The 15,110-nt window shown below is 43.8% G+C and overlaps 1 protein-coding gene across 10 annotated transcripts in view; it reads left to right on the top strand.

Moving 5' to 3' along the window:
- TCERG1 (transcription elongation regulator 1) overlaps nucleotides 1-13,163 on the top strand; it is a 57,415-nt gene extending 44,252 nt beyond the window's left edge. For 9 of the 10 annotated variants that reach the window (XM_029050320.2, XM_029050317.2, XM_029050319.2 and 6 more), the window contains 7 exons: nucleotides 2,627-2,777; nucleotides 7,179-7,343; nucleotides 8,528-8,710; nucleotides 9,219-9,398; nucleotides 10,120-10,203; nucleotides 10,554-10,654; nucleotides 11,989-13,163. In XM_029050320.2, the coding sequence (XP_028906153.1) occupies nucleotides 2,627-2,777; nucleotides 7,179-7,343; nucleotides 8,528-8,710; nucleotides 9,219-9,398; nucleotides 10,120-10,203; nucleotides 10,554-10,654; nucleotides 11,989-12,190 (1,066 nt within the window). In that variant the 3' untranslated portion in view covers nucleotides 12,191-13,163. Of the gene's footprint in view, nucleotides 1-2,626; nucleotides 2,778-7,178; nucleotides 7,344-8,527; nucleotides 8,711-9,218; nucleotides 9,399-10,119; nucleotides 10,204-10,553; nucleotides 10,655-11,575; nucleotides 11,670-11,988 lie in introns of all 10 variants that reach the window. The other variant, XR_003754438.2, reaches the window with a different exon arrangement.
- Nucleotides 13,164-15,110: the final 1,947 nt, after the last annotated feature.

Here is a 15,110-nt window from a genome sequence, read left to right as displayed (position 1 = left end):
GAGACAGGCAATTAAAAGGTTGCCATGACAGACTTTTCTCCTTGTCACCATTGCCAGAGACTTCTCCTTCCCTAGTCTAGAGCTCCGCACACTCCCAGCCCCATCTGAGTCCCTGCATTTGGGTCCCACTGATTGTTTCGGGGCTTCAGGGTCTTTAGAAGGATAGGGCAGGAGACAGTATGGAACCTCGTTGTTGGGAGAAAAGCAGTGGCCAGAAACCAGCAAAAAGCCTTGCTCCTCTATGGGATCTTTGGAAACAGCAAGACCGGAAATAAACCTTGCGCTAGCGGCTGGTCTGCTGTTTCTCCGACACTGCCTCAGCTGCCCTGATGATATGGAGCCGTAGCAGCTTCGAAGGGGCCACGCTGGAGACGGTCAGAATCCAAACAGGCCCGCTGGAATGGCTCCTCCCAGGAGACCTTCCTTCATGGGCCCTGGATAGGCCTGGGGTCCCAAGGAAAACCCAGCTGGGTTGGGACTGATTCTGACGTGCGGTTTTCCGGATGGGAACCCCACGGTGCGTTCTTGGACACCCAGGCTTCCAAATCAAGGGACGTTGCGGGACAGGATGTGGGCGGATTTTAGGAATAACTCCATAGAGGTTTTTATCGTAGAAGGACAATTTAAAGGGGCTGTGCTCGTTCTCAGAATATCAGCGTTTGCTTGGACTTCTTCAGTTTTTAGTTTTTAATGTCTAGGTCAGAAGTCATAAGGGTCTCATAAGGGTCCACTGGGGTGTGGATGAATTAAGTTAGATCTTAAAACTTGATCCCCTATTTGATCGTCTAGTAATCCCTTCTGTGTTGCCCTGAATTGCTCCCTTTATTCATCCCCTACCCTCCCAGCTCCACAGCACTCAGATCCATATCTGTAATTTATTTACAAATATTAATGTCTGTCACCTCCTCTGGACTGTAAGCTCATTGTGGGCTGGGAATGTGTTATATTATTGCTCCTAAGAGTTAAATACAGTACCCTGCGTACAGTACTCTGCCCACAGTAAGTCCTCAGTAAATACGATTGACTGAGTAGTACTGACCTTCCCTCCCGGCACCGGCCCATTCAGAGAAGTAGATTCAGACCCAGACTGGGCCGAGCCTAGAAAAGAGTACAAGGAGAAGCTTCCTTTGCCTCTGGTGGCTCTGCACATCCTTCAAGGGGGTTAAAGGCTGCGTTCATGTATTATGTTCCTACCGGTGAAATCATTGAAATATCCCTGCTGCATTAGCCACTTACCCTGATGCAAATCCTTTTTAGACTGAAAGGCCAGTGATACTCTTCTAATCTCCTGAAAAGTAATTTTTTGGTGAGGTGACGAAAGGATAAAGTCTACTGGGAGAAATGGTTTATCCTTCATTTTGAAAGTGGCATTTCTCAAGTTAAAGCATTTAGATGTCTTGAATTCTCTTTACCCGCTCAGTGCTAATGGTTTTGTCCTCGGTAGTGTGTTTTTAAATCTAGTAATGCTTGTCATTCACTTTCTAATCTTTCCGAGCAGGATCCACAACTTTTGTTTTTAACTTGCCCTACAATGCTGGAGGTGAGGATTCGTTAAAACATATTTTTTGGTGTATGGAAAACTTCAGTATGGTTATTAAAGCATCTTAAGGATTGTGCCCTATTCATGGACCGACAAGTTGGAGTGTGGAATTTGGTTTTTATGTCTCGTGGAAAAAGTCCCCACCAAAGATAAGAATCTGAATTGGTTTTAAAGAAAGACTGTAAGATAATGGAGGGGGTTTATGATGCATTCAGATTTGGAAATTTAAATTCTTGCTATCAGGCAGATACAACTGTTTTTTTGTGTTGCGTGGGGTAACAGAAAATGCAGGGTGGCCTAATAGAAAGAGCAGAGGCCTAGGAGTCAGAGGACCTGGATTTCAGTCCTGGCTCCACTGTATTTCAGTTGCGTGACCTTGGACAAGTCACTTAACTTCTTTATGCCTCAGTTCCCTCATTTGCAAAATGGAGATTCAATACCTGTTCTCCCTCCTATTTAGACTGTGGGCCCCATCTGGGGCCTGGTTATTTTGTATCTGCCTCAGTGCTTACTACAGTGCTTGGCACAAAGTAAGCACTTATCAAAGACTATTATTATCAACATTATCATTTCTAATATTACTATATTTGAATAGGCTCATAATAGGAAAGGTGATTTATTACTTTAATTAGGCTAATGTTAGTTGAATTTACCATGAGTATTACCAGGATCTATTACCAGGGTGGTATGGTTATTGTTCATGGTTCCTGAGGTGTTTTTTGGCTGCTAGATGAAGGCTTTAGGCTATTTCATATCTTCCTAACTGTATTTTAACTGGCCAAAATCACATTTCATTTTAGGACACTCCCTTTTCTGTCACTGTCCTGAACGTTGCAGGCCGGTAGCTGCCACGGTGTGCTTCAGTTCCTTCTCCTACTTATTACTCTGGAAAATAAAGCCCATTTTTAATCCATTACTTCTTCTTTCTGTAGCTGAGTGTTCAGTGATTTACTTCTTGTTAGATTTTTGTTGAGGCCCCGGATTTTCAGGCATATGCCACCACAAGGATCGATGGTGTTTTCAGCTACACCTTCCTACTAGCAAAATCAGCTCTACCAAATTAGCACACTTGCCATTTTGTTACAGAGCTACTTTTAGTGAATTTGCAGCCAAACATGCTAAAGACTCGAGATTCAAAGCAATTGAAAAGATGAAAGATCGCGAAGCCTTGTTTAATGAGTTTGTCACAGCTGCCAGAAAGAAAGAGAAAGAAGACTCGAAGACCAGAGGTGAGAAGGTAAGGTGGATTTTGTTCCAGTGGTGCGAGCGGAGGGCTTGGGTGCTTGCTGGGTGGAGACTTAAAAGCCGGTGCTGGGTTTCTACTTCCCCGCTTGTAGTTTAGTCTGGCCTTCGGTGCCCCTTGTACTTATAATCGCTGCTAATCTTGAGCTTCCGCTAGCGCGCGTCGTCACTTTCCCCACACACGTTGTCTTACTGACTAGCTCCCTCTGAGTCAGCCATGTTGTACTGCTTTTATCTGAAAGGCTACCCAGCTTAAAAGGGGAAAGTGACATTTTTGAAAGGTGATGTAAAGACCACTTCGTTGGCTTAGAAAACCCAGAACTGGCCCCTCCGAACCTGCGTCCTCAGTAGAAGCTGTCCAATTTCGGAATACTTTACGAAGTACAGCGTTTGAGGTGCAAAGAGATTCTTAAAATCTTCGTTTACCCCTCAGAGGTGGCATTTTTAGTCAACCTTCTAATCTTTCAATAAACATATCTTACATATGAATTACTGCTTGTCGGAATTAAAGGTCGACCATTAAAGATTAATGAGTTCCAAATGTCATTTGGCAGTAATGGCAGGAACGGAGCAAGAGCTCACCACTGAGGAGGCAGGCTGCGAGGGAGGTGGCCTCGCTGTTGCTACTCTCCTTAGTGTCCCTGTATGCTGCGCCACTGAAAGAAAGTGACCTCGGGAGCCTAATCATTCTTGGCATTTTCAACTGCAGACACTTACTCTGTACGTTTCTATTTAAGAAAAAATGACAAGAAAACTTCATCGCCCTTCTAGGAAGAAAATCTTCCTTGGATACGGACTGGGTGAAACGGCGCAGTAGTCAGGCACTTGTAATTAAACCGGCAGTGTGAGAGGGATGACTCTCGTCACAAATGCCTGAGTCTTCCTAATTGGCTGCTTCATTGGATTTCTGTCAGAGTGACTTTTCAATTGTCATTTTCCATAGATGATTATGCTCCTCAGAGGAATAATGTAAAATTAAATGCTACCTAAATATTTATATAACAAAATCTTTTTTTACCGTGCCTATGGAACTCTTAAATTTTTGGCGGTTTAGCTCTCATTAATATTGAAAGGAAAATGAAATAACTAATATTTTGGTACTGCATGATTCATAGATAATTGTTCATAGATAATTTAAGACTGTTTCTCTGCATTTTGAAACTGATGTTCTTTTTCTAAAAACCTTGTGTAACCATTTTATGTATTCTGTTTTGTAACAAGTGGATAGACTTTACAGTTTTGTGCTGTGCGGCCTGTCAATCAGTTCAGTCTGACAGCTGTCAATCACTGACACGCAAAGTATTGTGGGATTCCCTAGTGAGGAAAGAATTGGTATCTCTCTGTGTGGTGACTTTAGCCTCCCGCAGTTCCGGTACTTTACATTTTTATAGTTTTTTTCCTTGTGAAGTGATGAGAGTTGTGCCCAGAATGTGTGAACTGGAAAAAAAAAATTCAAAAGAGACATTACATCTAAATACACCGAAACGATTTTAAGCCTTATTTTCTTTTGCGGCTGAAAATTGTGATTCTTATTAAACTTAAAAAAAAAAATAAGGCAACAAATTATGAAGTGAAGCTTTCTCAGCCAATATGAAGGAAACTTCCATTTATAAACTGTGGATTCCTCACGGAAATCTGTAAAGTAAGGGTTAAAATGAAAACTCATTTCATTTTCTTTTTTTGAGACTTGCTTGGTCAGGATGCCGTTATTCTTCTCAGCTGCTTTGGCTGAGAATTTTTTGTAATGTAGCTCTTCCCTCTTCTGTGGACAAAACAATGCAAATTTTCAAGTGAGACAAATAGCGCTGACATGATCCGGATACCCAGCATGATTTGGGTGTGGCCCTTCGCTTTGCTTTGTCTTAAACCTCTTGGGCCGTCTGTGTCGCATTAAGATGCCTGACATGGTAGCTGAAAACTATTAGCTACTGCTTCCATATATACACTTGAATCTCTGAAGTAGTAATATATTGAAAGAGTAGCCCCTTTTATGATGAATCCAGCAGATTGTGGCAAGAGACCAGTTAAGAGGTGGCTGGTTTTAAGGGACATTCAGCTGCCAGACAGGTCCAGCCAGCTCAGAAGCAACTAAGCTCAAATTTCCAATTCTCATGGTTTTTGAAAACCAGTTTCTCCTTTGGGGAATGAGGCTTTCAAAAGAGTGATGTGTGCTTGGTTTAATTAAATTATGTTCCAAGCAGTTGCCTCACTCCGCCTATGCTGCCTTGAAAGCTACTCTGAAATTGTCGTCGATAAGCAAAGGGACCAAAAAGTGGCCAGGCAGTGGGCTCTTAAGTCTTGTTTGGAAGCTTCTGATCCCTTGACATAATGAAAGGGAAACTGTAGGAGGGTGTCGAAGCAACAGAGGTAATACCGTGCACATATAACATCCCAGTTTTTGCGAGCAAACTTTAGGTGCTCTGGATTCTTCAACCTACTGCGTAAATGGAGAGATCCTGATAGTGACAATACAGTCAGTAGCTAAGAATACTGCTCTCCTGGGTCAAGTAAAAGACCTCAGTTACTATGAAAGGAAGAAGTGAAACGTGGGTATTTCAAGGCGCTGCTCTTGAACTCCAGCTATTGGTCAAACCCGTGTTATTTTTTTCCATATCACCACCTTTCACAATCTGTTGATGGGGTATTTGTTGTATGACATTTTCTATTCATATTTACTCGTTGCCCGGAAAAAAAAAATTAACCTTACTTTATAGGCTTCTCTTCAATATTTGATAACTGCTTTAGGTTGGGTGAATTCAAAATCCTATGGCTTAGAAAGATTCATGTTCGAAACTGCTTGCATGTTTTATTTAACAATTTTGAAAAGATAGTTTTCATGTTATGAAGTATAAATCAAAGTACTCACCGTCAAGACACCCATAAGATAGATTAGATGCAAAGTAATGATTTGCTACACACTGACAGCGTGTAGTTTTTTAATCTCTATTGGGTGTTTGGGTGGTGGGGAGGGGGGACGGGACTTTCTTAATGGTTCCTACTGACCTACCATCTTAAGAGTCAAGGTCAGTCGTGGTGAAACCGAAAGCTGATTAATTCTATTCTGTTTCACTCTATTACACAAACACAGTGTTATGTTTTAATTTTCATTTAAGTTCAGAAAGGCCCAGAATTGCTTCGAAAAAAAATCCACTTTTAACTCTGTTGTGTGGGAATTGAGGGAAAGGATGGGGTCGAGGTGGCTGGGATGGGAAGGAGAAAATGCCCAATATATATCTGGATCCACTCATTTCTTCCCAGTTGTATAATGGATGAGACCTGGGTTGGGGCTAGCGGGGTCTGGGAATGCCAGGAATGGCTGCATGGTTAATCCCCAGGGGAGGCGAGTACCTTCTGTCAGTCATTCTGCCCTTTAGCTAATGGAGACAATGGTGCTGACAGGACTCTTCCCACTTTTCCCATAACAGAGGTATTGGTTGTCCTCCAAGACCTCCAGGTTGAGGAAAACTGAAGTTCCTATGGACATTTGAAAGTGTTTCATCCCTCCCCTTCACTCTGAAGGCTTCTTGCACCCAGTAGTTGTCCCTGACAATAACTTGGGCCTTCAGTTTTCATGTTCCATATTAACTCCTAAATCATGTCGATTCAAGATCTAGTTACAAAACTAAGACCTCCTTCTGGTTAGTAAATAGTACAGGATTTCAGAAGAAACATTTTAAGTATCGGTGTTCTGTTTTGGGGTCAGCGTATAAATGCTCGTATTGTTTTATTGCAATATATATCAAATTTGTCAGTATGCATTGGCACTACTTTTGAGTATATTCATCCCCCTCACCCCAAAACCCAATTTTAAGCCCATAATAATCTTATTGAATAGCTGTCCTCAAAAGGATATGACAGAACTGACCTTGAGCCCTTCTGTTTATCTAATCCTAGAATACTTTGAGCTTCCCGATTCACTTCCCCAGTTTAAATTGGTCACTTATTGCCTGCATGAAATATTTTCCTGTTCACCCAGAGCTCCAAAATTTAGATAAATTCTGTCCTAAAAAAACCAAACACAAACTTCATACATTTTTGGAAGTCTAGTCATTCTGAGTGTTAAATTCAAGACAGTGCAAGAAATAACCTTCATATTCCTTAAATGCACAGATTAATTATTTATTTGGAGTTTGCTATTCTTCCTGAATTTGGCATACCCTTGGCATCATTAAGATCTGGTTGGTCTTGTAAATTACTCTCAAAAATGGAAATTAGATTTCCTCTATCCCTAAAATTTAGTCTAGTGTTGTAGCCAAGGGTATCGTAACATTTTCAATAGCTCTCTTCTCTGAGGTAAGTCAGCATTTTTTTTCAAGTAGCAAACATTTGGGCTTTGGAAATTAATTTCTCATAGTGTTATTATTGTCTTTTATCCCATTCCCTATGTTAAATGTAGATCAAATCGGACTTCTTTGAACTACTGTCTAATCATCATTTGGATAGTCAGTCTCGCTGGAGCAAAGTAAAGGACAAAGTTGAAAGTGACCCTCGTTACAAAGCAGTGGACAGTTCATCAATGAGGGAGGATCTTTTTAAACAATATGTTGAGAAGATAGTCAAGGTACAGTGCGCGTGTGCATCTTGGTGAATGTTGTTTGAAACATTGCATGTGCTTAGATGAAAAAGAATGAGATTTCTCATGCATAACCATCTAGTCATTTTGTTTTGTCTCATTTCATGGGGTATACACTATAGAGCAAGTATAGAAATGCTCATCGTAAAAAGTCCAATCGAAAAGCATTCAAGGTAGTGTGGAAAAGAAGCTTGTAGAACTTTTTAATATGAGCTTTTTCCTTACATATTTTGCTTTCTCTTTCTCTTTACTCATTTCTTTTGCGGGATATTTTAAAAAAAAAAGTCTGCTGGGTCAGGCCAGTGATCACTCCAGTTCACTACTCTGGGGCAACAGGATATTTGGAGGAATTGGGTAATGGATGGTTGCCCTCTTTGATATCCCTTTGCTTCCTTGTGTGGGGAAAAGGAGAAAGAAGATGTCGGAGGAAAGGGGGTGAAAAAGAAGGGTGCCTGGAAGAAATTAGAGAAAGGGAGGGTTAGAAGATGGGGGATAGAGCAGTCCAAAAGGCTGCAGGCTTCACCACTCGTAGCCCACCCTGCAACTGTTTTTCCTGCTGCTGCTGGTGCCTCTGTATGTTACTAGATTTTTAAGTGTAAATTGGAGGGGGCAGTGAGGGAGTTTCCTCACTCTAGACCTGTCTCAGCTGTTGGGGAGCCCACCGCAAGACTGGATTTGGTCCACCTGCCCTCAGCTCCTCTGTGGAAAGCGGTTTTCAGGGCTTCCAGGGTTCTCCGTGCTCCTCCTGTGTTTGGGGTCACGTTGTTGAAGGTACTCACTGTGGCACGGCGAAATGCCCATGTTCTGACAAGGCGCGAATTTTGAGGGACTGTCGTAAAACACGTTTGCCCTGAAAGAAGCAATTGTCGAGTTACCACACGATGAGTTCATACAGGCACTTAGAACGGTGCGCTGGGCTTAGTAAATACCTCCGATTGATCGGTAGGATAATATTTATGGATGTACATTTGACAGATAATACCCAGAATTGTATAAAACTGGATCTGATGTTCTCTTCCCAGCTAGGTTACAGTCCAAAGATTCTCACCGAGTGCATGTTTTGGATGGGTTTGCTCAATTAAGATTTTTAACATAGCATGGGGAGTGACTTTTGGAAAGTCAGGAATAGGATTGGAAGAAGGAAAATTCAATTATTTTTTTTCTCCCCCTAGAATTTAGACTCGGAGAAAGAAAAGGAGCTGGAAAGGCAAGCTCGCATCGAGGCAAGCTTGCGAGAACGAGAAAGGGAGGTGCAGAAAGCTCGGTCTGAGCAGACGAAAGAAATCGACAGAGAAAGAGAACAGCACAAACGTGAAGAAGCCATCCAGAATTTCAAGGCTCTCCTGTCCGATATGGTATTTACTATATTCGTTTTTCTTCTTCCTCTACGTTAATTTACTCGTTAATTAACTCGTTTGCCAATTTGGAAGGTGCTGGGTAATTCTCCTTTATGTTTGAGCAGTGAGAGTTAGTAGAGCCTCCTTTGGCAACTTTGATTTCTAAGTTGAGAAAACTTGACTACAGTGTGGCTGTGATTGGCTAATTTATTACTTTCAGGACACTTAAGGTCCTCTTCCCAGCTCTGTGTCTGTTCGAGGAGCTTACGGGGAGCCATGCAGAAGGCAAGAGCATTTAAAGGCAATGAATAAATGCCTCTATTCAACTGAAAGGCAGTTGAGGGGAAGTGTCCCAGACACCACGTGAATTTCAGGAAGCAGCCATTCTGGGTCCAATGTGGAAGTCAGGGAACGTTCCAGCACCTTGGGTCTGACTTTACTAATACCGCCATTCCTAGTCTTTCACTGATGAAATATTTGAAAACAATCCAAGTGACTCGGTGCTTCATGAAACCTCCTCCCTTAGGTCCGTTCTTCAGACGTTTCCTGGTCCGATACGCGGAGGACGCTCCGAAAAGATCATCGGTGGGAATCCGGCTCCCTGCTAGAGAGGGAGGAGAAAGAGAAGCTTTTTAATGAACATATCGAAGCACTTACCAAAAAGAAGAGGGAGCACTTTAGGCAACTTCTGGATGAAACTTCAGCGGTAAGAGAGAGAGTCTTTTATGTCTTTCCCTTTTAAGCGATTTCACTAGGCAGCAATTTAAAATTTTTAAAAAATGAAAAAAGCAACAACAAAAAACCCTGAATGTTTGGTTTTGTGGATCTCGACCTTTAGATTCATTGTCCCTTCCCAAAGTGCTTCTTATTTCACTTTTCTGGGGTTTGCCCTCCCTTCCCCCTCTTTTTTTTTTTTTTTTTGAGCAAAATCTTCGTCATTTTTTTCCTCAGCTAACAAATAATTCCCACAGTGGTTTTCGGCATCTGCTCCTTTCTAATACGGTCATTAATAGCCTGCTGTTGGAATTTGACGACTCCATTTCTGTCCATTTTTGAATCAGTTCCATGGCACATTTTTCTGGACTTGTGTGCTTTGTTGTCCAGGTTTTGCTCCTGCCTAACTTTTTCTCTTTTTGGTGAATGGTTTATTCAGAAGTTATGTTTGCCCATGTAAATGCAGGGTTTGCAGTGAAATGCCTTAGGCCACCTTGAAAGTATGGCCATGAAAATTACAGTTGTGGCAAGCCAACAAAAAGAAATTGCATTAACGCTGTCTCACTGCCCCTAACTAGTCCTGTTACGCTTGGGCCATTACAGGAAATCTCAGGTCAGTGTGTAATATTATGTACCATCTGTGCTGCACTTTGAGCCCTCAAATAACAGTAAACCACACTTAACCTGTCCGTTCATTTGTCTTTCATGGAAAGATTACCCTAACGTCGACGTGGAAAGAAGTCAAAAAAATAATCAAGGAAGACCCTCGATGCATCAAGTTCTCCTCCAGCGATAGGGTAAGAGGGGGTGATGTGTAATGCTTGGCTTTTGCTGGCTCTCGGCATCCAACGGCACTGATCTTTGTTCTCCATGGTAACAAGGGACGATGACTGTAGGGCCACTGATGTTCGAAGCTGCAGAAGCTTCTGCTGAAGCCAATTGCTGGTGCCCACGCATGACATCTGAATATTTACACGTGCTGGATTTTGTTTCCCGTTCGGTGCTCTCATAAACGACTGTGCCTTGCCTTTCTCTCTCTGATTTGCTTTGCTATGGCATACAAAGCCCTTTCCCCCACTAAGTGCTCGTGAGAATTCTAAAGCCCCGAGGTGTGTGTGTTTTCATACCTGTGCTTCTGTTTCTGCAGAAAAAACAAAGGGAGTTTGAAGAATACATCAGAGACAAGTACATTACTGCCAAAGCTGACTTCAGAACGCTTTTGAAAGAGACCAAATTTATAACATACAGGTGGGTGTGGGAATATCATTCTCATTCATGATCCATCTTATCTCTCCTAGTCCCAGTGGCCTTATCTGTTGTTTCAATCACACATGGGCTGTGAAATTAATCTACTGGTGTTCAGGGGAATTACTGTCCGTAGTGAGCCTTCTCCCCCATCTCGGAGAGCACAGGGTGTTGGGGTTTTTTTTCTTTTTTTGTTTTGTTTTGGTTTTTTTTGTTTTGTTGTCTTGTTTTGAGGGAGTGGGGGAGTTTGGCATTTTCCCCCAAGAAAGGGCTCAGATCTTTTCTTTCCCAGTAGTTTTTATGATACATTATTTTTATCAGATTTTTTTTTTTATCCTGATAATGCTTCAGGTACATCCTATCCTAGTGGAAAAATAATTTTTTTTATGTAATCAATCAATGATTGTAGGTAGTGGCTTTTTTCTTCTTCGTTTAATATGGTTGAACCATTCATAACCCTTAAAACAAGAGTCCATGCCTACAGAACTTTTTTTTTTTGGTGGGGGGAAACAAAGTGTTTTGAGTGTAAAAAGATGGATGTATTTAAGAGTGTAAAAGCCACTACTTGGTTTCTCATGCACGTATGCAGAGTGAACTTTTTTTATTGTTATCACAGACAGTTTAATAACAATTTAAAAAAATGATTTGAACCAGTGAATGGAGGAACCTATTTTGCCCTCTACTTCTGGTCCCCTGCTACTTAAAACCCTGGGTTGTCTGAGTTGAGTGCCCAGGCACAGGAGGACTGGCCCGGCTGAGGATGGGGTGGTTTTTTTTTTGTTGTTGTTGTTGTTTTTTGTTTTTCTAAGGAGTTTTGTCCTTTGATTTGGCTTTGAGTTTTTGGTCAGGGTCCGCTTAATGTTTTGCATCAGCTTGGGTTTTCAAATTAGATGTGAAGTAAGACTTTTTTCTACATTTTTATAGTTAATTTAGTGAATGATGTGAAAGTGAGAGCTTGGGAAAGATGCTGGGATTGGCAGCCCCGCAGACTGAAGTCCTCTGTTCATCCACAGAACAGGTACAGCACGGGCAAGATTTACCCACCCACCCACCCCTCAGGCTTATCTGGAGGAACCATCACTAGGGGTGGGATGGTAATTTAACCTCTGAGGCCCTTTCACTCCTTGGAGTCTTTGCCGAGAGGAACAACAAAGGTGACGACTGTGATGAGATTTTTTTTTTTTAATTAATTTATTTATTGATTGATTTTTTTTTTTTTGATTTTTTTTAAACCACGGAAAGACAATTAGGAGCTAGGCTGAATTCACCAGCTCGTTTTGAAAGGCTCACCAGCCTTTAACGGTCAGTGATGCCCGGGTTTCTCATTCGCATTTCAGATCCAAAAAGCTAATCCAGGAATCGGATCAGCACCTGAAAGACGTCGAGAAGATCTTACAGAACGACAAGCGGTATCTGGTACTTGACTGTGTGCCGGAAGAGAGACGCAAACTCATTGTGGCCTACGTGGACGACCTCGACCGCCGGGGCCCGCCGCCCCCGCCCACGGCTTCCGAGCCCACGAGACGCTCCACAAAGTAGCTCCCCAGTGCTCTCTGCCCAAGGGTATCTAAAAATCCAACATGCTTGCATGAGCCATCGGTCAGGTTTCCACAGACACGAACACGGTAGTCAACCGACGGCGAAACCAGCCGAAGAGCAGAGGCAGGAGCGGGCGTTGACGTGAACAACAGTCTCCGAGTAAAGAACACTTCGGAAATACCTTAGGCTTTTCTTTGTGTGGCATGACTGACATACGTACTCAACCACCTAGACCGTCTCTAGCACATCTAGTATTTCAGAACTAAAGACCATCTTTCTATGAAATGTGGAGGTCAGAGATTTTTTTTTTTTAATTTTTTTTTTTTTTTGGGTAACATTCTTCCTAGCAGTGTTAAATATGCAAGACTTAGGAATGGGCTGGTGATTGAAATTAACAGGTGGCTCGATCGTTCGGAAACAAACCTACTTACTCCCTTTTTAAAAAAAAAAATAATAATCAGGTTAAGAGAGAACAGTTCTAAACGTCACCCGCGAGAAGCAGCGATGAATGTGTTTGTCCTAAATCCCCAGAGTCTGACTTAGGTGAATTTGGAATCGGTTCACAGCTGTGTTTGATTATCCCTTCTGATTTTTAGGCCCCATCTCGTTGCTTTGCCCAAGTGGAGATTTGTCTGGTCATTGTCCTCAGAGTTGGAATTGCAGTCACTTACCTATGCTTACCAGAAGAGGATGGTTGTATAAACACATTTTTATTTACCATAAAGTGATCTCTTATCTATTTCTGGATTAGACGGCAAATCACCCTTCAGGGTTATCCTTGTAAACTATACTCCTGTTTGAATGTTAAACTTGTGTTTCTAAGTTTAATTTTGAAATGTTGGAATTGTTCAGTTTACGTATTTGAACTACAATAAACCAACCCTTTTTATATGTGGATTGTACATGCTTAATGTTAAATAACATGTAAAAATTGTTTTAAAACAAGTAGAAAATGAAATCTTGCACAAACGAAGTTGGCTTTAAGAATTTTTGATATTGCTCTTTCCGAGGCGTGACTGTAATAAGGGATCGTTTACGACCTGGAAAGGGGACTTTTAAAACACGCTGTCTGGGATTCCAGCATTCACCTTATTGCTTCCCCGCCCCTTGTAAGAACTCACCCTAGAGTGCTACAGAATCCTTTTTACATCTATGCGTCCTCATCCTTGTCACCGAACATCTTGTTGTCATTTCTGCTGGCCCCTCACCCTACCTGCTGTTTATCCCATCTCTTCCACCCATCAGGACTCAGTTCTCAACCCTCCACACCTTTTTCTCCTGATAGGATCTCTCCCACTTTCTGGGGTGTTTTTTTTTCCGGAAGCTAAGAATCCTCAATATGACCGAGGCTGGCTGTCGCCTCCTTTCAGCCCTGCTCTGCTCTTCTTCCCTCGTGCCCTTTCCTTTTTCAGGCACGCCTGGCTTTCAGCAGTGGGGCAGCCCAAGCTCACATCTTGCCTTCTCCCAGCTAGGTGCTGCATCCATGTGCATATTTTTGTCTAGGCGGAAACTGGCTCCATCAACTGGCTTTCTAATCGCCACACCCTCCTCCTGGGGTCTCGAGAAGATCCCTTGGAATGGGAGTCTGGAATGGAGACGTGATGGGAAGGAAGAGAGGAAAGGGCAGTTAGAAATTGGTGTCTCTCGCCAAACAGTAAGTGGAGGGGGGAGAAACAAGGTTTGAAGAAAAAGAGGATGCTTGTTTGAGGTTTCTTGGGGAAGTGAGAGTCAGGGGTGAAGGTTCATGATGCCCGCTTGCTGCATCTGAGCGATTTTCTCTGTCCTCTCCACAGCTCCGCTATCTCAGCCAAAAAAAAAAGGAAAATAGCATCACCGGAGCACTGGAGAGTCACCATCCTAGTTGTCAAATGCCGTAAAATCCTGAATAATGGCATTTTCCACCATCGATTAGAGTTCTGCCCCCATATCTCTGCCTAATGAGGGGATAAGCAACTCTAGGTGCCACACAGGTGTGTCCACTCTTCATTCTGAGCTTGGAGTTGGAGCCCCGGGTGGCACAACTGGGGAGCGGGGAGAAAGGAGAACGTGCCCGTGGATGGGTCTCTTCCTCCTCTGCCACTTTGGCATTCTTGCCGGGTCCGGGGGAGATGGGCCCGAGGACAAAGGCTGCGGCCCCGCTCCGGGGCTGAGGCAGTACCACGGTTGGCGCCACGCAGAAAGGGTCGTCCTCCTGCGGGGTCTCCCGGGAGCCTCCGTGGGGCCCGGGCCCCTCAGGCGGCCCGAACGCTGCCGCGTGACTGCCACCGTGGGCCCGTGACCCCGGAAACTCATCCGGGACGCCCCGTGTTTGTGTGAAAACACAGGGCTCCCACCGCACTGCGGGGCCAGGCCGCCGCTCCCCGCTGGGGCCCCGAGTGTCCCGCCCAAGGTGCCAGATCTCGGGGCAGGAGTCGGGGGAACTGCTCTCGCCTGGCCCGGTCCCAGTGGCAACCAGAAAAGCATCCTTGTCTGGACCGCTTAGATTTGCCCGGCTGGAGGCAGTTATGGTGCCCAAACCCCCTTCCCTGCCGGGGGCGCCTCCGGGCTCACTTCTGCCCCGCATCTGCTTTGACGACAACGGTGGGTGTGGGGGACGGGGAGCTGGCCCCCAGGGGCCTGGGGGCAAGAGCACCTCCCGCTTGCGCTGCAGCTTGCCGGGCCGGACGGAAACCCACGTGGGACCGTGTCCTGCGAGCAGCCGGCAAGGAGTGGAGCCGCCTTCGCGGCTCCACCGCCGACTGGCTCCAAGGGGAAGGCTTGTCCCGGTTACTCTTCCTGCCCCAGAACAGTGGGGGAAGCTAACGTCACCCCTTCAGTGGTTGCTTAGGGTGCCATACGCATATAAATTTACCGGCTGCAAAGCTTGTTCACAGAGTTGTAGTTGTGCATCTTTGTGCGTGTGTGTGCACTCATGTGTTAG

Source organism: Ornithorhynchus anatinus, chromosome X1 (assembly GCF_004115215.2).
Source record: "Ornithorhynchus anatinus isolate Pmale09 chromosome X1, mOrnAna1.pri.v4, whole genome shotgun sequence".
In the NCBI taxonomy this organism is placed as follows: Eukaryota; Metazoa; Chordata; class Mammalia; order Monotremata; family Ornithorhynchidae; genus Ornithorhynchus; species Ornithorhynchus anatinus.
The sequence above is the reverse complement of the archived record's forward strand: the minus strand, read 5'-3'. Positions and strand labels throughout refer to the sequence as shown.